Source organism: Aureobasidium subglaciale, assembly GCF_000721755.1.
Source record: "Aureobasidium subglaciale EXF-2481 unplaced genomic scaffold scaffold_7, whole genome shotgun sequence".
NCBI classification, from domain to species: domain Eukaryota; kingdom Fungi; phylum Ascomycota; class Dothideomycetes; order Dothideales; family Saccotheciaceae; genus Aureobasidium; species Aureobasidium subglaciale.
The window spans coordinates 931940-947559 of record NW_013566988.1 but is presented as its reverse complement, the minus strand read 5'-3'; the positions used below and the strand labels follow the sequence as shown (position 1 = coordinate 947559).

At 50.5% G+C, this 15620-nt stretch overlaps 8 protein-coding genes across 8 annotated transcripts; 5 read left to right on the top strand and 3 right to left on the bottom strand.

The window, feature by feature from the left end:
* Window positions 1-110: 110 nt before the first annotated feature.
* Window positions 111-975, top strand: AUEXF2481DRAFT_650960 (uncharacterized protein). Its single transcript, XM_013489727.1, has 2 exons — window positions 111-479; window positions 535-975. The coding sequence occupies exons 1-2, from the start codon at window positions 260-262 to the stop codon at window positions 813-815; spliced, it is 501 nt and encodes a 166-aa protein (XP_013345181.1). The 5' UTR covers window positions 111-259; the 3' UTR covers window positions 816-975.
* On the top strand, window positions 825-2330 carry AUEXF2481DRAFT_38949 (uncharacterized protein). Its single transcript, XM_013489553.1, has 2 exons — window positions 825-1657; window positions 1717-2330. Exons 1-2 carry the CDS (start codon window positions 896-898, stop codon window positions 1885-1887), a joined length of 933 nt encoding a protein of 310 aa, XP_013345007.1. The 5' UTR covers window positions 825-895; the 3' UTR covers window positions 1888-2330.
* A 1221-nt stretch (window positions 2331-3551) lies between these two features.
* AUEXF2481DRAFT_46715 (uncharacterized protein) lies at window positions 3552-6529 on the top strand (the record flags this gene model as incomplete). Its single annotated transcript, XM_013489572.1, has 3 exons — window positions 3552-3819; window positions 3884-6333; window positions 6386-6529. 3 exons carry the CDS (start codon window positions 3552-3554, stop codon window positions 6527-6529), a joined length of 2862 nt encoding a protein of 953 aa, XP_013345026.1.
* Window positions 6530-7015: 486 nt separating this feature from the next.
* AUEXF2481DRAFT_38945 (uncharacterized protein) lies at window positions 7016-8525 on the bottom strand. The gene is made up of 6 exons (XM_013489552.1): window positions 8305-8525; window positions 8056-8069; window positions 7888-7964; window positions 7384-7832; window positions 7238-7325; window positions 7016-7181 (listed from the first exon to the last, which is right to left on the bottom strand). The coding sequence occupies exons 1-6, from the start codon at window positions 8387-8389 to the stop codon at window positions 7094-7096; spliced, it is 801 nt and encodes a 266-aa protein (XP_013345006.1). The 5' UTR covers window positions 8390-8525; the 3' UTR covers window positions 7016-7093.
* A 270-nt stretch (window positions 8526-8795) lies between these two features.
* On the top strand, window positions 8796-10568 carry AUEXF2481DRAFT_28607 (uncharacterized protein; the record flags this gene model as incomplete). Its single annotated transcript, XM_013489468.1, has 1 exon — window positions 8796-10568. One exon carries the CDS (start codon window positions 8796-8798, stop codon window positions 10566-10568), a length of 1773 nt encoding a protein of 590 aa, XP_013344922.1.
* Window positions 10569-10638: 70 nt separating this feature from the next.
* AUEXF2481DRAFT_64303 (uncharacterized protein) lies at window positions 10639-11466 on the bottom strand (the record flags this gene model as incomplete). The annotated part of the gene is made up of 1 exon (XM_013489583.1): window positions 10639-11466. The coding sequence occupies one exon, from the start codon at window positions 11464-11466 to the stop codon at window positions 10639-10641; it is 828 nt and encodes a 275-aa protein (XP_013345037.1).
* Window positions 11467-12170: 704 nt separating this feature from the next.
* On the top strand, window positions 12171-13277 carry AUEXF2481DRAFT_46714 (uncharacterized protein; the record flags this gene model as incomplete). The annotated part of the gene is made up of 3 exons (XM_013489571.1): window positions 12171-12642; window positions 12664-13133; window positions 13188-13277. 3 exons carry the CDS (start codon window positions 12171-12173, stop codon window positions 13275-13277), a joined length of 1032 nt encoding a protein of 343 aa, XP_013345025.1.
* Window positions 13278-14556: 1279 nt separating this feature from the next.
* AUEXF2481DRAFT_38942 (uncharacterized protein) lies at window positions 14557-15116 on the bottom strand. Its single transcript, XM_013489551.1, has one exon. The coding sequence runs from the start codon at window positions 14827-14829 to the stop codon at window positions 14635-14637; it is 195 nt and encodes a 64-aa protein (XP_013345005.1). The 5' UTR covers window positions 14830-15116; the 3' UTR covers window positions 14557-14634.
* Between the last annotated feature and the right edge of the window lie 504 nt (window positions 15117-15620).

The following is a 15620-nucleotide window of genomic DNA, read 5'->3' as shown; positions in this document are numbered from 1 at the left end:
GTTGGTTTCGGCTGGTGATTGTGCTTATGTTTGTGTAGCAATAGTCAACATGCATCGCTTTGTTCTCACTATGACATACTACACTCACAACAGCGCCCCTAAGAGCCCCTTGTTTTAGATCCACACAACCGTATCGTGATGTCTGCTTTCCGGACGGTCTATTTCAACAGTGAAAGTCATCGTGCGTCGTTGCAAGTTCTTCTCTTCCCTCGTCTCCATCTGGGGAGAACGGGCCGAGCATTGTGACCTCACTGACCCCATGTGCCTGGCACCCTTGGCCCAAATGTGCCTTGTCGTAGAGGGAAGAATTGCAGAGGGTACGGAGCATAACGAAGAGATTTTCTTTTCTTCCACTGGGCGTAGTTCACACCCCAGAGCAAAAGGAAATGCAAAACATACAGCAGCAGGGATTCCCACGTGGTCACCCACCGTAGTACTAATCTGCCGTTCAACTGCTTATGTATGGCAGAGCGGACGGGATGCCCAGTTTTCAGCTGACTGTGGCCGTATGTGTTTGAGGTGGGTGCTTGTTACATTATAATCATCCATCATTTGTTAGCCTACAGCCAGCGCGGTTCACGGTGACAGAAGTCCAAGGACACCGTGCTTTTGCACACACTGTGAACTGTATCCGGAGATCCTCTACGAGATCGTTCCTTGTTGGTCAAACGACTGTGCCCTTTCACAGCTTTCTGTATCGCGTATTCATCGAATCACACGAACAAGGGTACGGAGAAACTTGTTATCGACAAGTGACGTCTGGAAAAGAAAAGGCTGGGGATAACATCTCGGAGCTACTATTATACCCGAACTAGATTACAACACCTTACTCGTAAACTCACCTTTGACTCTCACAACAGCTCCAACATATTTACTGTCAATCAGGAAAAGCAAAATGGCCGAGTCAAAGTATGTCCACTTTGACCAGAAAGATGTGGTGTACAAGACTGTCAACAAGCACGAAATCTCCACAGCAATTCTAGTGCCAAAGAATATCAAGCCTGGGAAACGCCCCTTACTAGTCCATTTCCACGGCGGCTTCTTGATCTGTGGATCGAAGCTCTATGAAGAATGGCATGCGACATGGACTATACAGCTCGCGGCGCAGAAGAATGCCATTCTGGTCTCGCCGAATTACCGTCTCTTGCCAGAAGCAAACGGAGGAGAGATACTCGACGACATTGGCGATTTCTGGTCTTGGGTCAAGACCTCACTACCATCAGAAGTTGCTAAGATGGCAAATGGAGTAGAAATCGACTCAAACAACATCCTCGTAGCCGGAGAATCAGCCGGCGGATACCTAGCCATCCAATCCTCCCTCCTCCACCCAAACTCCGGTATAAAAGCCGTGATTTCACAATACGGCATGCTCGACAACACGATCCCTCAGTTTACTCAAAAAGGACACAAGAATATGGCTGGAGCGCCTCAACAGCCAGAGTCAGAAGTCAATGATTACCTGCACGATATGCAGAAAGGAGCGGTGAGGACGAATACGCATCCATGGGAGATGTGGTTGTTCATCTGTGCCGTCGTGCAGGCTGGGCGATATCTGGAATTCCTGGGTAACGGGGAGGGTGTGCATGCGATTGATAATCTTGAAACAGCCAAGAATGTGCCTGCATGTTGGATTATTCACGGCAAGGAAGATTCACTGGTAAGTGGAAATGCTAGAAGTAAGGCATGACAGACAGTTCATTGATGATGTTTCAATAGGTGCCTATTGAAGCGTCGAACAATTTTGTGAACAAGCTGAGGAACACACATCCGGAGACGCCATTGAGATACACCATACAACCTGGCGAACACGGCTTTGATAATGCAATGTCATTAGACGAGACTTGGGTCAAGGAGGGTTGCGTATGGCTCCAACAATACTGGCCTTGAGCCATGCAGATGTATGCTTGGAGCGAGGTACACAGTAGAGACATGCACAAAAGCCACCTTTATTTGAAAGGCGTCATAGTCAAAGAATTACTCGAGGAGGATCTGAGCATGGCGTATATAGAGGTCGCATCATAGCCCATGGCGGCTAAGGTGGTATGTTCATTATAGATGGCAAACCCTAGGTTTATGGAGATAAGCATCATGGCTGGAAGCTTAAAGACGATACCGACCAAGACACTGCACACGATTGTGGACAGTTGCAAACTTAGTGGGGCCCGAGTGATGAAGCTGCTGCTGTATGATAGCATCTTCCACCAGTCCGGAGGTGTCTCCTCTTGAGCAAACTTGTCACCTTGCGATTTCGTCACAGTCGTCTCTTGGGGTTTGAAATGATGGGCCTTGGAAAATGCACAACGTTCGTCTTCTAGCCGAAGTCACTCATCTGGAACAGTCGAATGCCATACCCACGCGGGCGTCGACCTCAGATGAAACGAGAATGGTTGCGACAATTGTACATGACGACAGCGAGGTCAGGGTCACTGACAGAGAGCTACGATGACATTGCATGCTGCAAGGCCAACTACCGTCATGCACGCGATGGTTTGCGGTCACACGAGAAAGCATCGCAATCCTTCGGCGCAATAGACGAGATATGTCGTCACTGCATGTCAAGAAGAGATTGACACCGAAATAGTGCCAGCGACAGGAGACCAAGCGTGAAAGAGATGGAGTAATACAAACAGAGTGCCGGGGACGGCCGGGGTTCGAAGGTGGGGAGTTCTGGGGCTCATGGTGGCTGGGTCTCGATCCAGGGTGGGTTGTGATGACCGTGCAAAACGGGATTTGACCATGTAATCGAAGTAGGCCCGAGATGGGGATCTTTGAGATTTGGGAGGTAGATTGTGGTTTGTTTGACCGGAACGCACGTGGATGCAGTTCGTCGTGATTGTGACAAGCTTATAGGTAAGGATCTGTCAGGTGTGATTAAAATCAACTCGAACAGAAAGGATCAACATGGCAGCGAACGACGTGCGAAAAATGCAGCCCGGAGAGGCAACCGGCTGGCGCATCACGTGTGGAAAGCAAGCCGGGTCTAAGTGGATCACAGGACGAACTAAATTACCTAAGGTAGCTAAGACACGCCACATGGGAAGTTGCCATGCTCGCTACGAAGTCTTGTACGGCAGTGACTAGCCTATACACAGTAGACAAGCTGGACTGAATTTGAAGAGAGCATAGCTTGAAGCGCGAGAAACGACGACAGGGTGCATTATAAGGTTTTCTGGATAAATTCGAGTGTCCAGGGACTACGGGAAGTTTGATCGGCTCCTACGCGTAGGCGTCGAGATGAAGGTTCGGGCAGCTAAAATATCAATGTATGGGTGCATATTCAGGCCGAGGATGTGGAGAAGGCGCGAGCTTGGCGACAGCGATTTGGAGGGGCCCCAAGTTTCCCGCATTGCATCTTCGAAACCATCTTTCCTACCAATTTGCCTCTTTGCTTGCATGCAAAAGACTCGACGCTTTCTGACCTGACGACGGCGGCGGACGCGATCATCTAGGACCACGAAATGCTGTCAGCCGGCGGCATGCATTATCCACAAGGCTTCGGCCGCATGTCGAATGCCAACATGGTGACGCACCACGACCACAATCAAGCTCCCATGTCTGGACTGGATGCCCTGGCTCAAGGCTCGCAGTATGCATTGCAACAACTCCACGATTCTCACTTGAACCCAGCACCTCAGGAGCACGACGCATTTAGCCAGAACCAGAGCCAGAACCAGAACCAGAACGGGCAGGAGCAGAATGCGAGCAAAGGCGGCAGCAGTAACGGAGCACCAGTGCGACGCAGAATCAGTCGGGCGTGCGACCAATGTAACCAGCTGCGAACAAAGTGCGATGGCAAGACTCCTTGCGCACATTGCGTTGGTATGTTGACAAGACCGACTCGACCATACCCACCCGAAGCCGACTGACGCGTCATAATCCTCAGAATTCGGTCTTAGCTGCGAATACAATCGAGAACGCAAGAAGCGAGGCAAGGCTTCACGCAAAGACATTGCTGCTCAGTCGCAAAACCCGGCGACAGCGACGTCAGACAATGGCGGGAACGACAGTCCAAAGTCGAGCAACGAACAATCCGCTCCCCCGGAAAGCGCCCCCGAGATTGCCCAGAACTCGCTCAAGCGACGAAGGTCAAGCATCCATCACATTGCTCCACCACCGCCGAGAAAGGCCTCGATGCCTGCGCCAGCCTCGCAGACCTTGGCCCCACCTCCAGCTCTACCACCCGCCCAAACACAACAACCACAGCCTCAGCCAACTCATCATTTACCACCACTGAATCTGAACAAAGATGCTGTCCCAGGTGCTCCGAACGATCGCTATTCGAATTTGCGTGCCTCGGTCGACGGTCAAAGTCATCCTAATGCTCTGCCTGCTCCTCGCGCCAATTTATCCACAATACCTGATCGGACTCCTGTTGGCGTTACAAACTACACAGGCTCAATCGACGACTATCACCGCAATGTGCTACAACAACCTCCGTCTGCCGTGACCCATCACCAAATGATGCCTGCTGGTCCTGCGCCGTTGGCCTACACAAATGGCATGCCCTTCAACCCTGAGAGCCCCTATGCTGTACCGAGTCCGCAGAGCCAGAACTTCAACTCGAACTTCAGAATGGGCGAGTCTCCCATCTCAGCACATGGCTTGATGGGAACATCGCCACATGCTGGCTCTCCTGGATGGCTCCAACTACCCTCTCCCTCGGCTGCTCTATATACCAACTTCCAGCAGCCAAATAACCAGACGTTGCGTTACCCTGTACTAAAACCAATCCTCTCCCGCATTTCGGCCATAATACCCATCAGCCTAGCCTGCGACCTCCTCGAGATTTACTTTTCGAGCTCATACAGCAAGTTCATTCAACCTGCCTCTCCTTATGTTCTGGGCATCATATTCCGCAAGAACTCTTTCCTACGCCAAAACAATCCTCGGACTTGCAGTCCGGCGTTACTTGCCAGTATGCTTTGGGTCGGTGCTCAAACTAGCGAATCTGCTTTCTTGACGTCCCCTCCTTCGGCGAGAGGTAAAGTTTGTCAGAAGCTACTGGAACTTACAGTCAGTTTGCTGCGACCGCTTATTCACACACCAACCGAAGGAGCCAATCAAGCTGCAAATCCAGTTGTCAATGGCGTGGCGCTCGGAGGCTTCGGCGTGGCGCTGCACACCGCAAGACACGACAGCGAAGGTGGCTCTACCGGTGCTGCAGGTGCTCTGGATGATGTTGCGACATATATCAACCTCGCCACGGTCGTCTCAGCTAGCGAGTACAAAGCCGCCAGTTTGAGATGGTGGAACGCAGCCTGGTCTCTGGCTAGAGAGCTCAAGCTTGGCAGAGAGCTTCCGCCGAACCCGGATCCCTCCTTACAACAGGACGAGAACGCAATTGCGGATGGCAACGCCGAGAACGACATGGGCATGAATGCACAGCAAGGCTTCAACGCACGGCGATTCAGCGGTATGCCTGCATCAATGTCACAACCAGGTTCCGTGACAGAGGAAGAACGAGAAGAGAGAAGAAGGGCCTGGTGGCTACTATACATTGTCGACAGACATCTGGCTCTTTGCTACAACAGACCACTCTTCCTTCTCGATGCAGAGTGTGAAGGTCTACTACAACCCGAAGATGAATCGGTATATCAGGCTGGCGAGTACTACACGACAGAAAACATGCCCGAAACATACTACCGAAGACGAGGCCCACCACTCGAATGTACTGGACACAGTATCTTCGGCTATTTCCTGCCATTGATGACTATTCTGGGAGAAATCGTCGACCTGAACCACACGCGAAACCACCCAAGATTTGGCATGCGGTTTAGGAATGGTACAGATCTGGATGACATGGCGCATGAGATCAGTCTGCAGCTTGATTCGTATGGTCGAAGTCTAGAGGCATTTGAAGCTCGATTTATACCGACCGAGGGTACTAATCCTGATGGTTCGCACGTCGATAATGCCAGTCCATCAGGTCAATCCACGAGCAGCAATCGTATTACCGAAACTATCCTTCTCACCAAAACAATCGTTGCATATGGAACACATCTGATGCACACACTACACATTCTCCTGAATGGCAAGTGGGATCCTATCTCCCTCTTGGACGATAACGACTTGTGGATATCTTCACAATCCTTCGTCTCTGCTACGGGACATGCTGTATCGGCTGCCGATGCCATCAGCGGTATCCTGGACTACGATCCGGATCTCAGTTTTATGCCATTCTTCTTTGGCATTTATCTTCTGCAAGGCAGCTTCTTGCTGCTGCTGATCGCAGACAAGTTGCAAGGAGAAGCCAGTGCAAGTGTCGTCAAAGCATGCGAGCAGATCGTACGAGCGCATGAAGTCTGTGTTGTGACATTAAACACAGAATATCAGGTCAGTCTCAGTTTCTTCTTCAGACGGGATCACCAACTAATAAATCTTGCAGAGAAACTTCCGAAAAGTGATGCGTAGCGCTCTGAGTCAGGTCCGCGGCCGCAGTCTCGAAGACTTTGGCGAACAACAGCAACGCCGCAGGGAGGTGCTTGCCTTGTACAGATGGACAGGAGACGGTTCCGGACTGGCGTTGTAGATCAACGACAATCTTCAACACAACAAAAAGCGATGATAACAACAATGATATTATGTGGAACTCTGGGCTGCTTGTATGGAGCCGACTGTTTTCTTGCTTTCTTTCCCTTTCTACTTCTCCCAGATACCCTATTCTGTTTCTTAGCATCGCGGTACACAGAACCAAGTTTATTCCTTGTATGCGTTGATTCTGTCTTGCTCTCACCCCTTCGACATCAAGAACACAGAGGTCATCCGTGCTATCCTATTCTTGGCCCAGCAGCGCATTCCTCTTATATCGTGACCACACAACGCGTAATACCAATCCCTAGTAGCTGAATCGAGCAACAGCAAAGGTCAGCCGATCAAGTACCTTGGGCCTGTAGAGAGGCTTGATGAGTCTCCGAGCTGGAGCCAAGTGGTACGGAGATGTCGCAAAAAAGAGAACTTGAAGCAAGAAATCTATTTATTCATTTTTCTAGAGGATATCTATCAAAAAGATCAGTGACCTGCATGATCTAGTCCTATATACTTTTTTGTTCTCAACTCTATCACAAAGATCAGAGTAACCGTCGCAATGGTCGATCTAAACGGTGGGCTTGACACCAGCTTGGCCCTTCTCGTAGGCCTCGACACCCTGCTTGGCAGCCTCTTGTACGGTGACCTTGCCGGCGCTGGAATATGTCAGTCAGTCATGGTCAGTTGTTGCAGGGACCGATGGAGAACTTACACAACTTCCTGAACCTTTGCCTTGATCTGGCTCCAGTCCTCGAAGACGGTGAAGGGGATCTTGTCTCTGACACAGAAGTTGATGAGATCTGTTCCAACAGTTAGCTTCACAGGTTTCCAACCACAGAACAATCTCTCAAGACTCACCATGTCCAGACTTTGCGAAAAGGAGATCAGTCTCCTTGGCAGCACTCAAATCCGAGACACCATCACCGGCGTAGAAAAGGGTAGGGCGCTCCTCAGCAGGCAACTGAGCATAAGGACGAATAGTCAAGCTCTTGTCATGACCAAAGTGCGAGTCGTCATGGTAAACAAGTTCCCAACCACCTTCCTCGTTGACCTGCTTGCCGGGTCTAGCTTGGATGTTGTTGCAGATGACATCAATGTGCTTTGCGTTCTCACCAACCAACTTCTCGAGGATGGCGCGGATGATGGGCTCCATACCAGATGACAAGACGACGGTAGGGATGTTGTTTGCAATGGCCCATTGAAGGTAGTCATTGAAGCCGGGGTCGAGCTTTACATTTTCTGAGACGTATTTGATGCACTCGTCGTATGGCATCTTGACGCTGTCCATCATGCGCTTGAAGGAGTCTCTGTGGTGGGGTCTTAGTTCAGGAGGTAGACTGGAGGTTGGATGTGTAAGTCTACCTGAAGCTCTCGGTGCCGTTCAGAACGTTGAGGTTGCCCTCACGTCTCTTCTCGTAGCCAAAGCCCACATTGTCGGTCTAGCAAAATAGTTAGATCTATAGTAGAGGACGAATGGCCGTTCTTGGAACAGAGTGCTCAAGTCTTGGTCTGGGTCTGAATCGGACTTACCATGAAGTCATTGCCTGCAAACATGTCAGTCTTCCGTTATTGATGCGATGAGAATGTCTGCAATCATGTCGCAAAGTTTGTCTTTGGACATGAAAGTCCTTAGGAAATGTGTAAGGGATCGGCACGAGACATTTGGAGAAATGCTTCTTGACAACTCGAAAGTCAAGGAAATTGTCGTAGGGTGTTGACATGGCCAAATGCGAAGTGTGTGCATAGACATATACTCAATTAGAACAAAAAGATACTTACTGTCAAAGAGGGTGATGGTTCCATCAAAGTCGGTGAAGAAGATGAACTTGGGGTTCGTCTTCATAGCAGGAAGTGATTGAGCCATGATGTGTAATGTGTGACGAACAAAAGATGTAGATCAGAAGAGATAATTCTAACAAGAAAAAAAAAAGATGTCTAGAGATAAGGAATGATATGCAGGGGACCTTGAATCTTGAATATGACAGCAGAGACGCGTTGAGGTCGTAAAAAGTTCGGTCAACCAAGCAATCGAAGCACATGGCTAAACTGCCCCGTCATACGTCAAAGCACCCAAAGGGTAAACAAAAGGGCAAGATTCGGCGCCGATCCCAGGCTTCCGCGGCTCCAACGAGAAAGTGTCCGCTGTTGCTTTCGATCTGCCAATCGAAGCTCTACTCTCCCGGGGCACTTTCTGAAACACAACTGTTTGTTTGAAGCTTTCTTGTGCTTGTGAGGATGAGGTAGCAAAGAGAAGGATTACACAAGAGGAAATGAGCACACCAATACAGCCGTATGCATTGCTACGCAACATTGTCGCCTCTGCAAGGACAAATTCCGTCATAGCACGACCATTCGCATCCCATTGTCGACCCTCGTCTACGAAGCCACATCTTGCACGCAAGCTCCAATGTATCGACAAGAGACAATGGAGCTCTTCGGCATGGAGAGCTGCATCTACACCCGGTCGCAATGATGCCGAAGCAAAGGACGACAAGACGAAAGCTGCCGAAGCTCAAAAGCCGGATGAGAGATTCTACATGCCGCCGCCGCCCGAGCATCTACAGCAAAGGATCGATGCTGCCATTCTGGATGCTGCGAGGTCTGCTGCCCCTGTTCGCCCTCCGCCCAGCCCCAAGCCCCAGGTAGCGCCAGGACCGAAGCCTACACCAATGGTGGAAGAGCAGCCTGTTGAACCAGAAGCTGCGACTACAGCGCCAGAAACACTGCAAGAGACTCAAAACGAGACTTCAGCGGAAGTGTCTGCTGAGGAAGACATTCTAAAAGCAGAGGCAGAGGCCAAAGCAGATGATATTGCCAAAGAGGCCGCTGCTACAGAGGAAGCACTACCTTCGAAACATCGGGAGCAAAGATGGCAATTGTCCAAGCGAGTACAGGAACGCATGGATGAGTTGCTCGCAAAGGCCGCACTTGTCAGTCACACAGTCAACAACTACACCGGCACAGACTACTCTGGCATCGAACGCTTGCGCCGAGACATAATCGATCAAGGTAATTCCCTGCTCACACACGTCTACGATCCTTGGAGTCCATCTGACAAGATCCCAGAGCAACTAGTCAAAGCCGCCCACGCCGAAGTCAACACAGCAAAACTCGCCTACACAACCTCCTACAGCCAACAAGCCGCCTCCCAAAAAGAAGTCGTCGGCCTCCTCGAACGCAAACACTCCTGGTCCGCCGCAGACCTCGAACGCTACATGTCCCTAATCCGCTCCGAGCACCTCAACGAACAAGCCGTACAAGCAGCGAAAGAACACCTCGCAAACGCCGAACGCGAACTCGAAGATGCGCGAGGAAAGCTGGAGAAGAAGGAACGTAAACAATATCACGAAGAGCAAATTTGGAGTGATACGATAAGGAGGAACAGTACGTGGGTTACGTTTGGCCTTATGGGGTTGAATATCTTTTTGCTGTTGGCTAATTTGGTCATATTTGAGCCGTGGAGGAGGAGGAGAATTGTGAGGGAGATCAAGACTGCTCTGGATGAAAAGACAAGCATGGCACCCTCATCGCTTGCTCCTGCTGTGGAAGCAGAGGTGGACAAAGTCATCGAGCCTGCCGATCAAGCACTGGAGAAGCTGGAAGAGCAGGTTGTCGAGAGAGTCGAGGCTGCAGCAGAAGCCATGCCAGAGACGGCAACAGAAGTGGCACCCGATGCCCAACCCGAAGCAATGGCCGACAGCGAAGTGGTGGTCGGAGAGACGGCCTTGGCAGCTGGTGAGGTCCTTCCGGAAGAAGCAGTCGAGATCAGCGACCCCGTCGCCGAGAGCAACGAAGCCGCAGAAGAAGCAATCGAAGAGCCGACACAACGACCAGAGCCCCAGAATTGGGAAGAGAGATTCAATCTCTGGAAGGAGATCCTATCGGCTAAGCTCGCCCTCTACAAAGCTAGATTGCAAGACCTCTTCTCCGAGCGACAAGTCACAGTCAAGAAGATTGATGTGACGACGATAGCTCTCGAGGGCGCTGCAGCGGGTGTGGCAGTAGTCGGGCTCCTGTGGGCGCTGCTCAATACCCGATCATGATGATGAACAAGCCCTTGCACATTGTAAACAAAGCATAACCTGTATATCAAGCACACTGTATTACTATTACTCATTGGAACTCTCCAAATTCACCATCGTCGAAGCCCAAGTCCTGAGCGGAAGGCTGGTTTTGCTGATGTTGGTATTGCCGTCTTGCTGGAGAAGGGCTCTTGGAAGCGGCTTTTACATGTGCCGCCGAAGGCGGAGGGGCGAGAGAAGGCAACGATGCAAAGTCTTCTTCCGAAGCAGGCGGCGGTGGAGGAGCTATTGAGAAGAGTGCATTGCCATCGTCCTTGGATGCATTGCTCGACTGCTGCTGTCTCCTTCCGCGGCCGCCAATCTCAACATGTATGCTTTCTCCCTCTTTCAAGCTGAAGTCCTTCTTTGGCTCTTCGACCGTCTTTCTGCTCATCTGTTGCTGTTGTGCCTGTCCGGGAGCGGCGTTCTGCTCCATACCCAAGAGCTTCCTGGCCTCGGATAGAGTGATGCTGAAGTCGAAGGCGTCTGGTCTCTCTTCAAAGCCCAAGCCTAGAGTTGCTTTCATGCCACCTTCTCCGACCACACGGACGGCGAAGAAGCGACTGCTGTCATTGGCTTGCTCTACCACAGCTGCCGAAGTGTATGGACACGCAGCGAACAAGTCCCCAGTCTTGGCATCCTCGAGGACAAGATCCGTTTTAATTTGATTTGAGAGCGATGTTTCTATGATGCGTAGACGGGCGGTGAAGATCATCTGAGCGGTTGGTCGCGGAGGAGCGGTCCACGATCCGGCGGAGAAGCCTTTGTTCGAGGTAAGAGGTGGGATTTGGTATACATGGACTCGAGGGCAGATGAACAGCACGCGTTGTATGGCCGAGTCTGGCAGAGGGCGACCGGTAGCAGGATCGAGTGTAGTCATATTGTCTCGGGACGTGGATAGATAGATTGTTAGATGAGTGGCACAGCGATAGAAAGACAATCGCCTAGGATTTGTGCTGAGGGGCATTCATCCGGGATCAAGCTAGCGTATCTCCCCGCGTAATGATTCTGTTGTATTTATAGCTGCTTCAGTCCACAATGTCTTTGACAGACCTCACGCAGTCTGCTGAGAGTCTTCGATCTACCGACTCTCGACAGACGTCCAATCTAGCAAAGAACTGTGCCGATCTACAGCCCTTTGTTTCTCAATGTTCATCACGAGGAGAGACAGGATCCTGGCATGTGAAGCTACCCGTCTTGGCGGATCGCTGAGCAAGGCATGAGGGACCATGTCATATATTGTAATCACACCAAAACACGGCGGATACTTGGACGACGGCATGAGTCAAGAGCTTCTCAAAACATGACCTCCCTCCAAAGTGTCCATAGAACAACAAGATGAGCCAGCTCGTGAAAGAAGCCGGCGGAGTGTCGGCGTTGAACTCCGGTCAGAATGACTCGCTAGCCAAAGCTTCTTCACCCGAGAAACAGTCACAGCCAAAAGTTGATGTCGCAGTCGAATATCGAAAACCAAAAGTCAACTTCCACATCGAACCTCCCCCGCCAGTCGTCGACGACACGCAACCACCTACTCGCCCTTCTGTCCTCCGTCTCTCGCTGCTAGACAGCTACTACATGGCCAATATGACAGCCGCCACCAAGGAACAGCAAAACTTCGATGTAGTAGACACATACAAGCGTCTGCTTGCCGACGACCCAGAGCTCACCATGCCCGTCGCTGCTATCGAAGCGCTCGTTCTCGCACTCGCCCACACCCCCGCAACCACTGTGTCTGAAACTCTGGACCTACTCTCAAAACTCACTGCCGAGTTGAAAGCGCGCATTCCCAACCCAATCTCCCTCTCAGCCGGCACCGATCTGTTCCAGCGCTACATCATCACTACCCTGCAAAAACCCAGCGCGGGAAGAAACAGCGACTTCGACACAATCCGCACACATCTGGTTCAAAACGGTCGTCTGTTCGTCGAGCGCGCAAAAGAAGCAAGAGACAAAATCGCCGGCTTCGGCAGACACTTTGTCCGCGACGGCAACACAGTCTTGACAAATGGTGGCTCGCGTGTAGTTGGAGCCCTACTACGCTCAGCCGCAGAAACCAGTGCGGGCTTTGGCGCTCAAGGCAGTATACGTTTCCGTGTCATTTACGTGGTTTCTGATTCCTCGGATGCAGAGAGTAGTGAGAATATTGCTCAATTGCGCAAATTGGGGATTCCAGTGGCTACTATTCCGCCTACGGCTATTGCGTATAGTTTGAATCAGGTTTCGCAGTGTTTCGTGGGTGCCGAGGGTGTTGTGGAGAATGGTGGTATTATCAGCAGATTGGGCACTTATCAGATTGCCATGTTGGCGAAAGCGGCGAATAAGCCCTTCTACGTCGTCTCGGAAAGTCACAAGTTTGTTAGACTGTATCCTCTTGGTCAAACGGACCTGGGCATCGATCAGAACATCGTCGAGTTCAAGACTACCGAGGGTGCTGCCAGTACTGCTGGAAGCGTATCTGCAAAGGATGAGGGTGTTGCAGATATGGATGCACAATCAGATGCAGGCGTCTCTGATAGTGTGGCCAACAACGATGCGGTCGACTTTACAGTAAGTCACTCTGCCCTACGTCAACATGATGATCACAACTAACAATAACCACAGCCACCCAACCTCATCTCTGGCATCATCACAGAGTCTGGAGTTTTGCTGCCATCAGCAGTCAGCGAAGAGCTCATCAAGATTTGGTTCTAGATGCCCGGCCTTGTGTAAGCTCATATTGGGAGCTTGATCGAAACATGCCCATGTACGCACAAGGCAGTGCAAGTGTGTTCGTTGGAAGTATATCACGAGTGGCATACCCCTTATGATACACCAGGGTGCCCTTCGAGATGGATTAGGGGTGTATCTATCAAAGTGAAATGCCCCGTCGAGTCAACGAGAGTCATGATGATCCATGATAATTACGAATGCAAAAGAAGAGAGAGGGGGAGGAGCCGAGAGGCAGAGGCATATAAATCCTTTCACTCCAATCAAGCAGATGGCGAAAAGGCTAGCAAGGAGGATCCGATCACTGGTGCAAGGTGGAGAAAAGTCCAGCGTAAAGAGGCATTTGCACATCATGTAGAACTGCTACGCTTTCGAAGTGCAAACCAGCTCATCTAATTCCTCATCCTCTTTTTCGCAATCTCCTCCAAAGCTTCCGGCGTCAACACAGTATCCAGACCCACCCTCACATCCTTCCGCCCAATTCTTGCCCCAATTAAATTTGGCCTTCACAGCTTCATCAACATCCAAAGCCTGTTCTCGTCGAAATTTATAGATTGCCCAGTCCCGTTCCTCGAAAGTAGTAGCGTTCATCACAGCTTCAGTTTCTGCAATGAGTACTCTCATGTACTGTACTTCTTCTTCTGTTCTCCCTTGTTCGAAATAACTCTTGTATGTGCTGGTTACAGGCTATCAGTACACTCTCAGGTATGGCTGAGAAATGCTCGGGGAGGACTTGTTTGACGTATTGATCTCTCTTCTTCTCGAGCTCTACAATTTCCTCCTGCAGAAGTTGAAGGGGTTTTATAGAGGTGAGCTTTTCGACAGTGCCTGTGTATAGTAAAATTTCATCATTTTTTTTTTTGACGTAGCCATGGCTTGAAATGTGTTCGTGGAATTTTCTCAAAAGGTTTCTTCGTCGTTGCAGCGTTGATCGGTTTGGGCTTCACAATCTTCCCTCATGCTGTCGAACTTTTCTCGTCCCCCCTGGTATCCAAGTCAGGGAGCGGAATTTCTGAATGACATCGCGCGGGTAGGGTATAGCATTGTGCTCAAAGTCACAGATATTGCCATCAGAAGTCTCTGAGAGCGTGAAGTTATGAGTGTTTAGGAAGAGAACGGTGCCGTGGTTTCCTTGCTTGTTCAGGGTGACGTGCCAGGGACGTATGTAGAGGAGTTGGCCCTCGTTGCGGGGGTCGTCGTCGATTGCTTGTTCTGCAGCTCTTTCTTTCTGCTTCTGCTTGAGCTTCGAGGGCTGCTGCTTCGGCTGACGAGTGAGTCTGCTTTTTCCCCGTTCCAGTGCTTCTTCTGCGGATTCTTTTGGGCTAGTTCGACTAGTTCAGCATCATCGAGACCTTGATCCAGAGTCTGTGGAGACCAGGTCATCAGTATCATCCATCTCTTCACTCGAGTGTGTAGAGAGATGATCATCAATCCCCTCCATCTCATCATCCCAATCCCCATCTGCAGAATCATCTTCCTCGGGCTCATCGACAAACGACCACCCCTTGACCTCTTCCACATCCTCCACCTCCTCCATCTCCTCTCCCTCCTCATCCACATCTATACACCTCAAATGCCAGCCTATCGCTTCTTTCCCCCTTCCAATTAACCTCCAACGAAAACAATGGATCTAGCACATTTCCTCCACCAAGCCTCCTCTTTCCCTTCACCCCCTCAAATCGTCCTCAAACTCGCCCCCAAAACAAGAATTTCTCCCCCGATCACTCCCAATAATTCCGGTTCTGATGGCTGTGGTCATGGTAAGGGAGCAGTTGTAATAGATCCACGACTTGTTCTTCTAGTCCAAAAAGAGAGGCTGTTTTTAGGGGGGATTGGTGAGTTGGTGTTTGGGGGGGGGGGGGGGGGGGGGCGTAGGATACGGAATTAGAAGGCAGGTAGCGCATTTGGGAGAGCAAGATGTAGAGTTCATGCATTAGAGAAGCGATAGCAGCGATCTTTGGACGGGGATTCGATGGGGGTGATTGGGTCGTAGAAAGAGACATCTCTTGGTGTTGTGAAAGGATGAAGGAGTTTGACTCGTTCTTCGAGCTCTTCATGGGTTGTAGAGCCTGTCATGTCTGGTTGCACTTGTCGATGGTAGTGAGTTGATGTTGCAAGTCTTGGTGGATAGCATGGTTTTATGTGCCTTTTTGCTGATATTGGACTCCTAGGCAAAGTCGGATCCAGCAGGCAGTAGTAAATCAAACGACGCGTCTTAAAACTCCTGTTTTCATGTATATCAAGCAGACGCCCTTGTCTTACTTCAGCTTGCCAGTCCCTCAGGGGATGTTTAGGAATAATCACCTATCAAGGACTAAACAAGTCAAT